Here is a 17,321-nt window from a genome sequence, read left to right on the forward strand (position 1 = left end):
TCTTATAAAAAATTGTCATTGTCTACTAAGTGTGGCCTAATGGTAGTTTTGAAAACTTTCTGAGTTGAACTTTGCAAGGTCAAAGCCCAGTAGAATATAAAAAAAATAATAACATTTAAAATACAGTCAGTTATGAAAAAAGTTTACAATACAAGGATTATAAATTATTCTTACCTTTTGTTGTCAACTTTCTGAAAACTTAATATAATCCTAGAATATATTATAGAACTAGATATCTCAAATTTTAAGAAAATATTCATTAGGTAGTTATCATATTTCTAGGTTAAACTTTTAAAGTTATTAAAATTAAAAGATAATAAAGAAATTTAAATAGTTCTTTAGTAGAATGATTTTTATATTTCTAATAAACTTACTTTAAAAGTTGAAAGGAGAGGTAAATATATAGTTATGTAGTCTTATTTTACCCTCTTTTTTTAACCTATTGAACTCACCAACCTTGATTTGATATATCATAAGTTACTTAGTTTAGCACAATAAATGTTAGTGTTAAAAAAAGTACTTCACATAATAGAAGACAAGTATGTGTTTAAAAAAATCAAGCACATAAGCTCTATGCATGGGTAAACATACTATTAATTAGAACAGTCGTTAACAAAGTTTACTTTGTACAGAGTTATTTTAGTAGTTTTTGTTATTGAAATTCTACATAGAAGATTATATAATAGAAATTAATAGACTTTTTTTTAAACTTGAAAATTTGAAGTTAAAAAAGTCTATCAGTTACTTACCACACAACTTTTCATAATATTTTCTTCATTAAATAATTTTAAGTATTAAAAAAATAATTTTTAAACTCTTAATTGTTTTTGATTAATTTAGTACTGTTCAAGCTGTTGTTATTTGTAGATATTTTCTATGTATTAAACAATGTATAATTATAAACTAAAGTTGTAAAGTTGCTTACGTTTATCTAGATTTATCCTCTCTGTTAGTCCCCTCCATGTAGAATTAAGATTATCACTATATAATTTTTAGTCTCAAATACAATATTGGGTATATTTTTTCATGTCTACAAATTTAACAAATTCTAGAAAATATAAGTATTTGTAAAAAACTAAGCTACCACAATAAAATGGATCAAAACAGAAATATGGAAGTTGATGCTAAAGTTGCTCTAATTACAGGTTTTTCATTATTTAGTTATACTTGAATACATATATTTACACAAAATCCACTTCTGGTTTAGTTTATGTACTTATTATTCAATTATTTTTAATTCTGCTTAGGCTTTGGTTTTAACTATTTTTTGCAAGATTTTTTTTAATGACTTATGCTAATACTATAACCATTTACAGATAATTTTTTATGAAGTTTTAAAGAAAGTTTTACTCAAATAAAAAATCACTAGTTATAAAACTTTTTTTTGTTTATAAAATATTAAATGTTGTTTATGAAAATTTAGCTTTTTTATTTTTTATGATTTCAATATAAAAACTTGATATATATTTTATTAAAAATGTTAAAAAAAGATATATATTAAGTTAGACTGTAAATTTGTTTTTAAAGTATACATTCTTCATTAAAAACATAAAATTGTATGTTTTAAATGTTTAAATATCAGAGAATACTTAAGGTTAAAAAAGAAATTGATATTACTAATGAAAATTCACCAAAAATAAAATTCCTTAAGGGAGGCGCAAACTAAAACTGCAAAAATAGACTGTTTCACTAAAAATCAATCTTCTACTACGTTTTTTGAGATAACTACCTCAAGTTTTCAGGAAATGTTCCTTGCTATGTTTAGAAAATTCTGTTGGAACAAAAACTGTTTTTTTGTTTATTTTTTATATTAAATTTTAATTTTTTTTTAAATCTTTCTGACAGAATTTTTTAAATATATCAATGAACACTTCCTAAATGTTTGAGGTAGTTATCTCAAAAAACGTAGGAGGAGATAGATTTTTAGTGATATCTAGTTATTTGCTGTTTTAGTTTGCGGCTCCCATAAGGATTCTGTTGTTGCCTCTGACTTTGACCGGCTATATCTCAAAAATTATTTTGAATTTCTAAAATCTGTAAAAAGCATCTTGTAGCTTAGTAAAAAATAATATCAAATTAAAAAAAAAGATGTTCAAATAAGTTTCAATTCTAAATTTATAAAATAATTTTCAACTTTTTTTTAAATTTTTGCTACAATTTAAAGGAATAACTGGGCAAGATGGATCTTACTTGGCTGAGATGCTTATAGAAAAGGGTTACTTGGTTCATGGAATAGTTAGAAGAGCTTCAACCATGAACACCGGAAGAATTGAACATTTGTATGCTGACCAGAAAACTCACAAGCATGGAAAGATGATCCTGCACTATGGTGATCTTAGTGATAGCACATGTCTAGTGAAAATAATTCAAAAGGTTTGAGATGGTTTGGTTTACCAAACTAACATAATGTAGCTTGTTTTAGTTTTTGTAGCTTTATAAATTTATTGGACTGATAGTAATATTAGTATAAATGAGTTTAAATTATCAGTTTTGTTGTGTTTATCTTTTTGTTGTTATACAAAAAACGTTTAATTTTTCTACTATGATTATACTTCAAAATGATTTTTTTGTTAATAGTTGTTATCAAATATTTATTTGAAAATGCTAAATATATTTTTATTATATTTATTTTTTTAGATTTGTTTGACTTTAAGTAATTAAAAGACTAGATTTTAATATACTAAGTTAGTAGATTTAATATTACTGTTTAGCATCATTAAAACATACTGTAAAAATATCTATTACTTAAGTTAAGTAGTTTTTATAGCTTGGAAACACTTAGTTATTTGTTTTTGGAGTCTAAATACATTTTTCAAAAGTTGATACCAATTTTTCTATGAATGCTTAAAGTACTATTTTATAAGTTGATTCGGTAGAATATAAAAAGTTCAACTTTTGAAATAAAGTGAATTTTGAAAAAAGTCACTAAACAAATGTATTGTGGGTAAGTTTTCTAACTTCAATTTCGATTGAGAATCTACATATTTTAATGTTTTTTACCAAAGGACATACCTTGAACTTAAAAATATAAGTTTTTTTGCATGATTAACAAAAATTTATAGTTATTTTCCAATAAAAACTATAACATTAAAAAAAGGTCTTATAATAATAGTTTTTTAAGCAAAAAATATTTAAACTACGATTTGGTTTTTATTAAAAAAGATTAGATCAAGAAAGTGTAAGTATAATGGCTAAAACTTGAAAAAACAAAATTTAATGAAATAGTTTTTGCTTTTAGTTTGCTTCTTTCATAAAAGCCTACTAAACTCAACTTTATATCGATAAGTTTCACCTCACAATTATTTAAAATTTTTAAAAACACTTTGATACAACTGATAGGTTTCATTAAAATCTGCCAAAGAATACCGAATTGTAAAACAGTTACCTATTAGTTTTTTACTAAAAATAATATAGATAAAACTTATTGTTTTCTTTATATAATTGTACATTAAGGTTTTAAATATTTTGTGAGTAAGTGCGTAAATGTATTCTTGCACACTTTTAAACATATGATGTACTAAGCATGAATAGAAATATATTAGTGGCTTCATATCATATACAAAACTCAATAAAGTATTCTTATCGACATTTAATTATGACCTTACATGTATAATGCAAAACGTGAAAACTATACATTATTCAACTAAGCAAATTAAATTCATTAAGTTTGTTTTCAGTTTTTCCTTACTGCTGCATTTGTAATTCTTATTTTTTTGCAATTCGAATTTTGTGGATTCGAATATGACACTAAGTTTAAAACAATAATCATTTGAAAATCATTGTCAACTATTAATATATTTCTTGGCAGATGTAATATAATAAGGGTTATCTCAAGTGTTCAGTATATAAAACTTAAACTTTTTTGTTTTATCCAACCAACTCTATGATAAGCAAAGATCTTTTAACTTTTTTAACTTAATCAAAATATATTAACAACTAACTTTAGTATCAAACTGAATTGTTAACAAAAAAAGCAAACAAAAGCACATGACAGGTTCAACCGAACGAAGTGTACAACCTGGGCGCGATGTCCCACGTGAAAGTGTCGTTCGACCAGGCGGAATACACTGCTGACGTTGACGGTGTGGGAGTGCTGAGGCTGCTTGACGCCATCATCACCTGCAACCTGCACAAAAAAGTCAGGTTCTACCAGGCTTCCACCAGCGAAATGTATGGCAAAGTTGGTTTAGAACTTTATTTATTTATGCTTGTTTTGTAAGTACATAGAAGTTTTTGTATGATAAGAGGTGTTAAAGGACTAACCATTATGACTCATTGGCTTTGTTTGTATCATTCAATAACTTACTATTATATTGTTATATACTTAATTTATTAGTAATAAAATAACTTACTGAATATATATATATTTTTTAATTTAAAATTATAAAACAATTTTCAAACCATGTTCATGCAACTGGTGATTAGTTATACTTTTAAGTAAGCTAAAAGTTAGTCTAAAATAAGTTAAAATTACTTGTTGTGACAGCTTACATAAATAAAGAACACACACTAATTTCAATTAAATTCATTAAAACAACGCAGGTTCAAGAAGTGCCTCAGAGCGAACTGACCCCGTTCTACCCCCGATCGCCGTACGCTTGCGCCAAAGTGTACGCCTACTGGATAGTTGTAAACTACAGGGAGGCGTACGGCATGCACGCATCCAACGGGATCCTCTTCAACCACGAGTCTCCGAGGAGGGGAAACACCTTTGTCACCCGCAAGATCACCAGGAGCGTTGCCAAGATACACCTCGGCCTTCAAGGTATTTCGATTTTTTTTATAAATTGAGGTTTTTTATGGGTTAGTTGTAAATATGCTTTTTATTTTCTTGATGATTAACTTGTTTAATGTTCTTTTTAATTTTGATGAGAAAAAAAAGTTTTTGTTTTCTAACTTTTAAACAATGCTTTAAAATAACTTATTTAGCGTTGAATGTGTTTACAGAGTACGTCACACTGGGAAACTTGGATTCAAAGCGTGATTGGGGACACGCGAAAGATTACGTGGAAGGAATGTGGATGATGATGCAACAGGATGAGTTTGTTACTAAATTTTTTTTAAATTTAATCCTAAAAAATTGAAATCATCCTATTGTTATACTGATTGCTTTTTAAAGCAAGTTTACTTTAAGTTTATGGTAATTGAGACTTCTATTCGGTTTTTAACGCTTAGTTATGACATACTATTTAGCTAAACTAATGTGAATATTATTTATTTAAAGATGTATTTTAAATTTTAATAGTGTAATAAAGTTAGTCAAAATATCTATATCCTATTTAGAAGAGATGCAGAAAGCATTGAAACTAAGTAAACGAATTGAAAATTAGTTGTTTTTTATATTATAAATATATCCTATTTATTTATTTTTTGAGACTCCGTAGATCTGTTCTTAAATTATTTGAGAGCATTGGAACGCCTTTAGTCGGAATAAAGTTTTGACACAAAAACATCTGTGGTATATCGTATTTGTGTATTTTAAGAAGTCTAAACTTGTATTGAAAAAATATAAGGCTTGGTAAAAAATTTGTAGTAAACTAGATTTTAAAATATAGCCATGAATTTTATCTTATTTTGATTTCAATGTTGTTGTTTAAATTATTTTTTACACAGATTAAATTATAAAAAGCAATGCAAAACATAAAGTATTAAAAATTTTGTATAACGTAATAAAATACTTTTACATGATACAGCTAGTGAGCAAAAACAATTTATTAGTTTGTAGAGATTTGGGAGGAGCTTTTTATTTCAAAAGTTCTACGGTAGTAAAAAATACTTCTGAGTGAACTAAACATTTTATTAAGATAATAATCTTACTATAGTTATTTTTTTGATGGCCATGCTTTGAGTTTTTTTTGGTCTTTTGTTTTTATAATTTAGCTAATGCTAAACCAGAACTAAAGTAAACCTGTTGTAAACATTTTGATAATAGTATTTTTAATTTTTTTTTATTGAAGAACCAAGACATTTCAATAACAACTTACAATTAGTTTTTTACAACAATCTAAGTAAAACTGTTCAGTTTTTGTACTCAACTCAAAATTTTCTACGTTTTGTTTATGTTTTAATGTAACCTACGCATTACTCAATTCAAAAACGTTGACTAATTTCACTGATTTCAACGTTGACTAAAACGTTTGTTGTTAGGTAACTGAAATAACCTTAAGTCTTCTAGGCTCCGCTTATGCTTATAGAATTTATTAGACACGCTAGTTCAGGGTTGCCAAAAAATCTGGAACCCTGGAATTTAACAATTTAGGTTAAAAAAAACTTGAAACACCCGGAATTCTAAACAACTTTTACACGTTAAGTAGTAAAATTTAGATTTGACACAAAAAATCTATTATGTAAATAAAAAAAATTGTAGTCATCAAAAGTTTTTTTATTAAAAAACATATTTAAATGAGCTTAAAGATATCTTTTCAATGTTATTATACTATTTAATACATTTTTTTTACCTTAAACTTAATTTTAAACTGAAAATAGACCCTAAAGTGTGTAATTTTAAAAACCTTGTAGAAATTTTAAAACCTGGAAAAACTTGCCAAAAACAATTGACAACCCTCCTAGTTGCAGGCAACTATCTAAACCAGGAGTGCTCGCACCCCTTGGGGGTGCGAGGCAACATTCCAGGGGGTGCGAGATGGTTTTTATTTTTTGTATGACTAATAAGGAGATTTTCACTCTCTGATCAAGTTTATAAAGTTAAAAAGAGCATTTTGTTATAAAAATAGTTGGCGCTAATTTTCTGAATAAATTAATTTTATTAATACGTCATAGAGCAAGAGCGAATTTCTAGAAGTAAATTATTTTAACTAATTTCATTTATTAGCTGTTAGTTAGAATTAACATTTCAGTAAAGCTTTCTTAGAGTTTTACACCTGTGAATTTTAATCATCTATTCTTTAAATATTTTATTTTCTTAACTGGCCATTAATTCTTTAAAACAGTTAATGAGCTAGCATCTATTTTAATTGAAATACTTACATAACAATTAAGATCTTTAGCAGGTTTTTTATTAGCTGTTAAGAACAGGTTCTTTTAAGTCTATTACATTTATAATGTCATCTTTTATAAAGCTTAGTTGTGCAGAAAGTGGTGCTCAAAGATTTAACATCAATAAATTGTAAAGTTCACAGCAACTACTGTATGTTATACCATTTTAGAAAACTTGTCTTTAGCTTTACTGAAACCAATTTTTATAGATCAGCAAAAGTATTCAATGCATCAACTTTATTTCTATTCATACCTTTTTTGAACTTAAACCGTTTACCTTTTTCAATCTACTTTTTTCTAATTATATTGTAAGCATACAAACTTTTTTTTGTATTTGCTTTTATACCTATCTTTTGACAATTTAAGACTAAAATCTTTTAACTTTAAAAAATCAAAACACAAAGCTTTTTTTTATTTTGAAACCCCCTAGCTGCAAATAGTTTTGAAAATAAAACATTACATAAGCTTAACTTAGAACAGCTGATTTTTACATTTTAAGAAGTACATATATTCATAACAAAATGTATAAAAAGTTTAGTTTTAAGTTTAAGCCTAATATTTATTACTTTTCTAGACGAAGTCATAGGCTTAAGTATTGTTTCAGTATAAATTTTATGACAAAAAATGTCATAGTAATTGACTTTTTTATTTTTTACAATACAGTTTATTTAATTAGTACTCAATCATGTCAAAGATAAGGAAGTTGAATGAAAGTTGTGTTCAGTTTGGTTTTACTTGCACTGAAACAGTTGAAGGCCTGCAAAACCGCAATGCATGTTATGTAACATTGTATTTTCGTACTCAAATTTGAAGCCATCTAAATTGCAAGAACATTTTAACTAACGACATGGTGGAGCAGATATTTCAGGTAATGATTTTGAGTCATTGAAATCTAAAAGGATCCGCTATGAATTACGAGGAACACTTCCAAAGTTCGGTTTTGTATCTGCTGGCAAACCTCTTTTATTGGCTTCTTACCATGTGGCGTATAACGTAGCTAAATTCAAAAAGCCTCATACAATTGCTGAAGAGTTGATAAAGCCATGTGTGTTACAAATGACAGAAGATGTTCTTGGAAAAGAAGTTTCAAAAAAGCTTAAGTAAGTGCCGCTATCTAATAATATTATTCAAAGTCGAATTAAAGATTTAAGTTCGGATGTTTTGGATCAAGTCATTGCTGAAATCAAAGCTAGTTCTTTAAAAATCTCTCTCCAGTTGGACGAATCAACCGATGTTGAAAATTGCAGTCAATTGATTGTACTACTGAGATATGTGCATGATGGTTCGATAAAAGAAGATTTCTTATTTTGTGAAGATCTGAAAAGAACTACAAAAGCAAAAGACATCTTTCGATGTGTCAAGAATTTTTTGCAAAACATGACTTAGACATGCAAGTTATTTGTTCTGTATGTACTGACGTGCCCCTGCTATGTTGGGAAATAAATCTGGTTTTTTGCTTTGTTAAAACAGGATATTCCGCACTTGCAGAGTATTCACTGTTTTCTTCATCGACATGCCTTGGCATCAAAAACATTGCCCTCGAAATCTAAAAATGTCCTTGATATTTGTGTGAGGACAATCAACTGGATTAGAGGTCGTGCTCTTAATCACCGTCTTTTTAAGTCCTTGTGTCAAGATTATGGTAGTAAACATTCAGTTTTACTTTTCCATACGGAGGTCCGCTAGCTATCACGTGGAAGAGCTTTAACGCGCTTTTTTGAATTGAGGAAAGAAGTGAAAGCTTTTCTTAAGGAACGTGACTATGACCATTTCAAAGAAATGGAGTCAAAAGAGTTTATTCAAATACTAGCTTACTTAAGTGACATTTTCAGCCGCTTGAATGACATGAGTGTTTCCATGCAAGGGAGAAATGTAAATATTTTAAAATGTCGTGAAATAATAAATGTTTTTAAAAAAAGTTAAATCTCTGGTGTCGACGAGTTGAAAGAGGAAATTTATCAAACTTTCCATTACTCGACGAAGTGACTGATGAAGATGAGTGTTTCGTTCCAAGTGTGCGTCAAGAAATTATGAACCATTTGGAAATACTATCCAAGTCTTTTGACGGATATTTTAAAATAGGAGAACTGGAAATTTCTGAAGAATGGATAATAAATCCATATTCTTTTAATTTGAATCTCATGTCCGATGATGAATCGTTTAAAGATGAACTTATTGAATTATGCATGAACCGTTTTATCAAAATGCAGTTTGAAAGCAAAACTCTTGAGCAATATTGGTGTTGTTCAATGAATATGTTTCCAAAACTTAGTGAAAAAGCACTAAGTACTCTCATTCCATTCGCGACGATTACTTGTGTGAGTCTGGATTTAGTCCTCTTTTGTCTACAAAAACTAAATCAAGAAACCGCTTGAATGCACAGGCAGACATGCGAATTGCCATCAGCAACAAAATGCCACATTTTCAGAAAGTTTTGTACAATAAACAGGAACAAAAAAGTCATTAACTTTAGAGTAGATTTAAAATTAAGTTCTTAATCTTTTCAAAATAATATTGCATGAATAGTATTTTAATAATTTGTTAAATACCTTGTGAGGATAACGAGGTGTCATTTAGGATTTTTTATTAAATATATAAGATTAGTTTAGTTTTTTGTTAATGTTAGTTGAAAAAAAAAAGTTTTTTTATAAAGATAGATTAGTTTTTTTTCGTTTAACTAAAAAGTAATTAATTTTTTTAGTTTGTTTCAAAATGAGCAGGTAGAATTACAAGTGATGAGCTCCAAACTCACTTGCTTGACCTTCATAAAACGTTTATCGTTGCGAAGGGAAGAGTGAGTTCTGATGTTTTCTACCTTATAAAAGATAGGTAAAACTTGTTCGAATATAGTTTGTTATGTTTTTAAATTTCCAAGTGTTTTATTTTTGTTAATATAGTACACTATCATAAAAATTAAAGTACAAATTATTAATTCATGAAATCAATGAAGTTATAATAAAATTATAAATAAATAATTAAGCATATAGTGTTAGGGGTGCGAGATCAAATTAAGAGATTTTAGGGGTGCGAGGCATCAAAAAGGTTGGGAACCACTGATCTAAACCCAAATCGAACCATTATTGACATTACTTAAGCTGTGTATTATAGTCATATCGATACTTACATGTTGTTTTTAGCCATGTATCTCAACTTGGTATACTGAAAGTTTTATTTGTTTTAAGTAGCTTGACTAAGGTTTTTACAAAGAAAATAATTCAGGCCTAGTGCACTGGGGAAGTATTTAATTCAGACTTATTTTAAAACATTATATAATAACTAAGTAATAAAATACTGAAAGATAGTTAAATTAGTTTTAATGTTAACTGAAAAGAGTAGAAGTTTAGATTCAAACAAAATTAAGAACTGAAACAATATTATTCAAGTTTTAGAATACTACCACTAACTACTTGTTAGAGTTTTTGAAAAGTAGGTAGTGCTTCAATATTTTTTTAAATTTTAACTGAACTTTAGTAAGCCTGTCTTTTGTTAATGCTGATGTTTTAAAGAGGGTAAATAAATTAAAGCATAATTTAGTGTAATTTTACGATTATAAAAATTGAACAAAGCTCAAAATATTCTACCAATAAACTTTAAAGTAAAACAGTTTACATATGAAAATGTATAAAATGGTATTATATTAAAAACTAAAAAGTTGTACTTATACAATAAAAAAACTATTTGCCCATTTTTTAGTTTATTTAAAAATATATGTGATACAGCTTAATTTAACATCAAAGAGTTAAATGAAGTCATTTTATAATAGTTTTTCACATACGCTTTATTACTTTCTCTCAAAAAGAATACAATACAAATTATTTCTTATTCTTTTAAAGTTAAAACTATTGTGTTGAACAGGCCATCTGATTACGTGCTGGCGACAAATGAAACGCACAGTGTTAGAGAATTTGTCGAAAAAGCTTTCGCTCACATCAACGTCACAATTAGGTGGGAAGGCAAAGGCGTCGACGAAGTTTGTTGTGTTAAAATATATTTATATTTTATAACACATATGTATATACTTGAGAAAGTTTAGAAAGTATCCGTTGTGTTCTAAAAAGATATACAGCACTTTAAATGCACATAAACATAACAGTATTTTTTATATTCTAGCTTCATTAGAAAGCTATTTGTTCATTTTAAAAAGTTATTTTTTTACGAATCATAATAAACTAATTTTTATTCAACAAATACTGTATATAAACTGAAAAATATATTTAATTTTTTTTCAATTTGCTATGTCTTATATATTCTCTATGTATATAAAGGGTTGATAAAAAATCTTTAAACCTGGAAAAACCTGGAATTTGACATTTTAGGCTAAAAACCTGGAATTTTAAACAATTTTAACATGTTAATTAGTAAAATTTTGATTTGATTCAAAAAATCTATCATATAAATAAAAAAATTTTGTCATCATCAAAAATTGTTTTAATTAAAAACAAATTTCAAGTAGCTTTAGAGTATCTTTTGTATGTTTTTATACTATTTAACACAGTTTCTTACCTTAAACTTCACTTCAAACTAAAAATAGATCCAAAAATGTGTACTTTTAAAAACGTGGAACAATTTTTGAAAACCTGGAGAAAATTTTGACAACAATTTTTGGTCAATCCTGTATAAAGTTATTGTAGTCATTTAAACAATTAAGACTTTTTTAAACTCAATTAAGTTGGTCTAATAAAAACAGATATTAGTTTATTCTTATACTTAAAGTTGAATTATTTATATTCAAAATATCTATATAGTTTTTGAAATTTTATTCTATACACCGAATATATATATGTGTTTTTTACTTCTAAATTTTGATGTAGGCACTAGTTAATATTGCCGTGAAATATAAAACTAAATTAACTTAATTCTCAAATATTTATGAGCAAATTACAATGTCAGCTTTTTTTGCAAAAGTTTTTGAAATTTATTATCAACCAAAAAACTTTCAGTTTATGTCATTAAAAAGTAAATATTTTTCAATAAGCAAAATTAAAATAAATTGTGTACACAAAAAATTCTTTTTAAGTTAATTTGTATAGATATAAAAATCACATTTTGTTAAACTAATTTTAGTCAAAACTTCTAGTTTTATTTAATTCAAAGCATGCATTGTTAATTGCTGGTAATTAAAAGTAAGTAATTAGATAAATGGAAGATTTTGAGAAATTAAACCGAAAGTTAAGAAAGCAGTGAAAACAAAATTATCTATAATGAAATACCTTGAACCATATTAATATATTACGATGTGATTTTTTTAATCTACAAAATTTAATTTAGTAATTGCTTTTTATTTATATTGTTTGATTTTTTTAATTTGCTCAAATTTAATTTTAACTTATTTGAAGTACTTGGCTGTTTTATTAATCAGCAGTAAAATTTTATAGATTTAACTTTACTTTGTTAAACCAAATTAACTTCAATTTAAATAAGTCTAGAGTAAACACATATGATAATTAGTTAGCTAAGTATAAGTAATTTAAATTGATGTAAAGACAGCTACCCTGTATGTTGTATGAATTTAAATGTTGTTAAATGAAATAAACATAGCGATAAATAGATTTTAAATAGTAACAAACAACTATTTTTTTAGTTTGCAAAGCAACTAAAGCCTCTTTACTTGGTCTAATATTTAAACTTGGAATTTTTGGTTATTTTCAACACTTCATTGGTCCTCTAATCTCATTAGTTCTGTTATAGATTTCTAAACTTTGTTGTATAAATACTTGTCCTGCATTTATGTTTTTGATTTTTCAGTATTAATGATCTGTAAAATTTACTGTTTAGCGTATTTTTCAGACTATTTTCATAAAATAGTTCAGCATCATTAGATATTTTCAACTTTTGTTGCTTTTATCAATATGGGTAATCTGTATGCTATGTTTAACTATGTAAGTAAATGTGATTAGTAAATTTTTAGAAAAAATTATGCATTCATGACGAAAAAACTTTCATAGTTAGTTTTTCACGCGCAATATTTAGCTTACGTGTCCGTATTAAGAAAATGAATTTTCTTTTTAAACAATACTTTTTTATTTCTATTCATACATTTAAAACCTTTATAAAAAGGCTTGAAAAATAAAAATAAATATCTCTAAGAAAAGCTCAAGTCGATAGCTATTCATTTTCATATAATTTTATTTCTGTAGCAAGTATTTTAATCCAGAGTTCGTCAACCGTTAAAAAAAATTGCCTACGTATTTTATTTTATTTAAGTTTCTTTTGTTACGACAAAGAATAAGATTTTAGGCGTGGCTTTATACGCGTGAACACTTATTCTATATGTGTATCTAAAGGAACAATATCTATTCAAAATGTATCTTTTTTTCTATGCAAAAACAAAAGAGTACGTTACACAGGGCTACCAAAAAACTTGGAAACCTGGAAAAACCTGGAATTTTAAACAATTTTTACATGTTAAGTAGAAAAGCTTTGATTTGACTCAAAAAATCTACCGTATAAATAATTTTTTTTAACACCATGAAAACTTGTTTTTATTAAACAACACATTTAAAGTAGCTTTTCAGTTTCTTTTCAATTTTTTTTTATTCTATTTAACACCGTTTTTTTAGTTGTTTGTTCAAAATTGGATTATGACGTTTAATTAAAATCGCTTCGCTAATCATGGTCTCAAATTTGTTTCTGCATTCTTTTAAAATATCAAACTTTTTATCAGTTATTCTTTCATCTTTACAAATGTTATTACTACTATTGTGGTCAGATACAGCTGTTTTACCTTTTAGATGTTCTTTGACTCTTTCTATCAGTGGTCTTGAATACTCTTTAAACTTAACTTAAAACTAAAGTAGACCCAAAATTGTGTACTTTTAAAATCTGAAGATTAAAATTTAAAACATTCGGCAACCCTGGTTACCTAAAAATGAGAATTATCGTTTTGAAAATACAGAAGGGGATGTTGAAACTTTTAAATACCAATTTAGAGAGATACACATTGTAGATTTATAGTTTATTAAATAATTTTGACACTGTTTCGACTTTTCATTAGTCATTTTCAAATAAAAAGCTGTGCAAAGTAACTAAAAATTAGTGTTAAAACAACTAAATGTACAATAAAACTTAAATAATTAGATATATATCTATCAGTTATATAAAATAGTTAAAAATTACAATACAATTACCGTTTACATAAGTTTTTATAAACTATTAAAAGGAAAATATACATGACTAGTCAAAAATTCTTAGTGTGTGGGTTATACCCGGTTTAGTTATAATTATCGTTTTTGTTTTGTTTTACTTTATTTCCGATTTGATTCATGCTTGTTTCCTTTTAGTTAGAACTAGAAAATGACCAAAAAATTTTAAACGTGTATAGAGCAATTTTTTTTTACAAATTTTCTTTTAACTTTAAAATGGTTCTTTTAGACTTCTTTAAAACAAACAAGCAGTAACTGATTATATTGTATTTTGTATCTTTCATCAATAGCTTATTATTTTTTTAATTTTTGATTTAAACTTTTTCTTAAGGTTGGTTTAAAATATAATGAAGTTTTAACTTTTTAAAGTATTTTATTCGAAGTATTTTTCTTTTTGAAATATAATAATTAAATACTTCTATAAGACAATGTTTTCACAAACTTTATTCAGACTTCTCCAAACCTGAATCATTTTAATTTGATAATTTTATCATATAGGTTTTTCAAGTCTTGTTGTACATGTATTTAACAAATAATTATTTTTTTTTTAAACACGTATTATTTTAAAACTTTGTACATAAAATATGAAGGTTATATTCAAATTCTCAACTAGTTCAAAAACTAAAAATATTAAGATAAACAAAAAATATAAGCATTCAAATAAAGTTATTCAATCAACAAGCACTCCAAACTAATAAACACTAAACAAGCAACATTTTTTGAAAATTTTAATAACCGAATAAAAAACATGAACACTTGTTTACGTTTATGAATAATTATTTAAAATAAAACTAACTGTTTTTGAATGTTGCTGACAGTTGCTTAAATTTTTTTTCATATCAAATAATGTTTATTACCAAAAAAAATGTATAAGTTTTTTTTAGAATAACTAACTGTATGTGAGTCTTTATATACTGTTTATAAATACAGGATTGCCACTTTTCCTGGAAAAACCTGGAATTCGACAATTTAGGCAAAAATAACCTGGAAAAACCTGGAATTTGAGAAATTTTGAAAAAACCTGGAAATTTTAATATTTTTAACATTATCAGTACTAAAATTTCAATTTGACACAAAAAATCTATCATATAAATAAGATTTTTTTGTCATCATCATAAATTTTTTTATTAAAAAGCACATTTAAAGTAACTTTACAGCATCTTTTAAATGTTTTTGTACTGTTTAACACAGTTTCTTTTATAGAAATTAACTTGAAACTAAAAATAGACCCAAAAATGTTTACTTTTAAAAACTTGGAAGAAATTTGGAAAACCTGGAAAAAATTTAGAAAAAAACGAGTGGCAACCCTGTAAATATGAACAGTTTAACAAAAAAGTGTGTAATATTTTTATTTATGTAAAAATTTTGCACCTAAAGTTTTAACTGAGAAATTGTAAAAGTTTTTTAGCACATAACTTTGTTTAAACTTATTTTATGTTTATTAATTTGTAATTTACTTTCATATAAATTTTATTCTCAGGTCGGTTACGACGCTGAAAGCGGATTGCGCCGAATCGTAATCAGCGAGAAGTTCTACCGACCCACCGAAGTGGATCTGTTGCTAGGCGATAGCTCGAAAGCGCACAAGTCACTCGGGTGGAAAGCCAAGGTGAAGTTTGACCAGCTGGTCAGGGAAATGGTGGATTCCGACATCAAACTGATGCGAAGCAACCCCAACGCTTGAATTCTTCAATTTTATTCAACATATAACGTTTTTTTTTGTACGTAGCAATACCAGTACGTTCCATAATACAGTGTAAATTTTCTTCAACTTTTTTTTATCTTCAAAAGTTATAATTTCCATGCTTCTTCAACAGAGAATATTCAATAGCTGTGTTTTTTGTTGAAATATTGCAGAAAGTTAAATTCTATGTCATTTTATTTATACACGTTGTACAGCGAATTTTTATAGAGAGATTTGTCTTTGAAGCTGCGTTTTTTTCGGAAAGCCTTTTGTTTGTATATTGTTGTTTTTGTTCTATGCATGCAAATTTTAAGCAACGGAGAAGCTACTCGGTTTTCAAACTTTATAGTACATTACGAGCACTATTTTTTATATTACATATTTGCACTAATAGTTTAACAAAACCACTTTTTAACTTATTAATTTATCAAACTAATATTTTTATTTAAATAGACTTTTAACTTCTTTATATATCAGTATCGTTTTATTAATAAACCAATCAAGTTTTTGAAAATTGATGTTTTTTTTTGTTCATTATTCGATTCAAATTATCATTACTACTTGTATTAATTATACTATATATTATTTTGTAATATCTATACTTTTTCATAATAATTATAAAATAGTTTAATTATTACAGTAAAAGTTATATGTGTTACTATAATGTGAATCACTTAGCTAAATATTCTAAAAAACTCAGGCTAGTTTAAATTGTTTTTACCAAAGTCCGGTTATTTTGACTTATTTTTTGTAAATATCAGACTTGTGTTGCTTTTCAAAATAAGGTTGTTATTCTTTAGATAAATCAAAGCTCATCACTCAATATTACAAAAATATAATGTTTTGTGGGTTTGAAGCCAAATTTTACGTCAAAGTTTCTACCTTGTTTCTACTTAATTATTTTTTTTTAAATTCTCAAAACCGTTCAACTCAAATAACAGGAGTTGCTAAAAGCTGCTGGACAAATATTGACAAGCATGTTTACTCACTATTCATGAAAGAAAAGCTTATCTTATTGAGTGATTTAAATTTGATACACTTTTTCAAAGTTAAGTATTTTGTTATCTTTGAAGCATATTCTTATACTGTCAGTTGTGCATTAAGTAACTAATTTTTACGAAAGATTTAATAGCAGGGGAGGCATAAATATTCATTTTAGACTATAATTTTTGTTTTGTGAAAATTGATTGTTTGCAATATACAAAACGCTCATAAAACTAAATTTTTTAAATGAATATTTATAAACTCAATAAAAGAATAAACATTGAAAATCGCTACAAAACATAGTCTACTTTAAAATTTAAACATAAACTTAGTGAGTGAGCCGTTCAAAAAACTATTTATTTAATTAAATTAATAAATGTTTGGCTTAAGCAGTTACTCTTTTAGATTGCACTGAAATATGCTTAGAAATTACTTAGTTAAACAGACTTTGGTAAGTAATTAAATTATATATCAATTGCACGAAATTTTTTTAGTTTATTATAGCAAGCCATAAC

The 17,321-nt window shown here is 26.3% G+C and overlaps 1 protein-coding gene across 1 annotated transcript; it reads left to right on the forward strand.

The window, feature by feature from the left end:
- The first annotated feature begins 1,056 nt into the window (after positions 1-1,056).
- On the forward strand, positions 1,057-16,329 carry LOC145837111 (GDP-mannose 4,6 dehydratase-like). Its single transcript, XM_082944878.1, has 7 exons — positions 1,057-1,145; positions 2,165-2,373; positions 3,995-4,180; positions 4,543-4,765; positions 4,948-5,041; positions 10,852-10,966; positions 15,619-16,329. Exons 1-7 carry the CDS (start codon positions 1,094-1,096, stop codon positions 15,820-15,822), a joined length of 1,083 nt encoding a protein of 360 aa, XP_082801004.1. The 5' UTR covers positions 1,057-1,093; the 3' UTR covers positions 15,823-16,329.
- Positions 16,330-17,321: the final 992 nt, after the last annotated feature.

Source organism: Thalia democratica, chromosome 5 (genome assembly GCF_965202585.1).
Source record: "Thalia democratica chromosome 5, ktThaDemo2.hap1.1, whole genome shotgun sequence".
NCBI lineage: Eukaryota > Metazoa > Chordata > Thaliacea > Salpida > Salpidae > Thalia > Thalia democratica.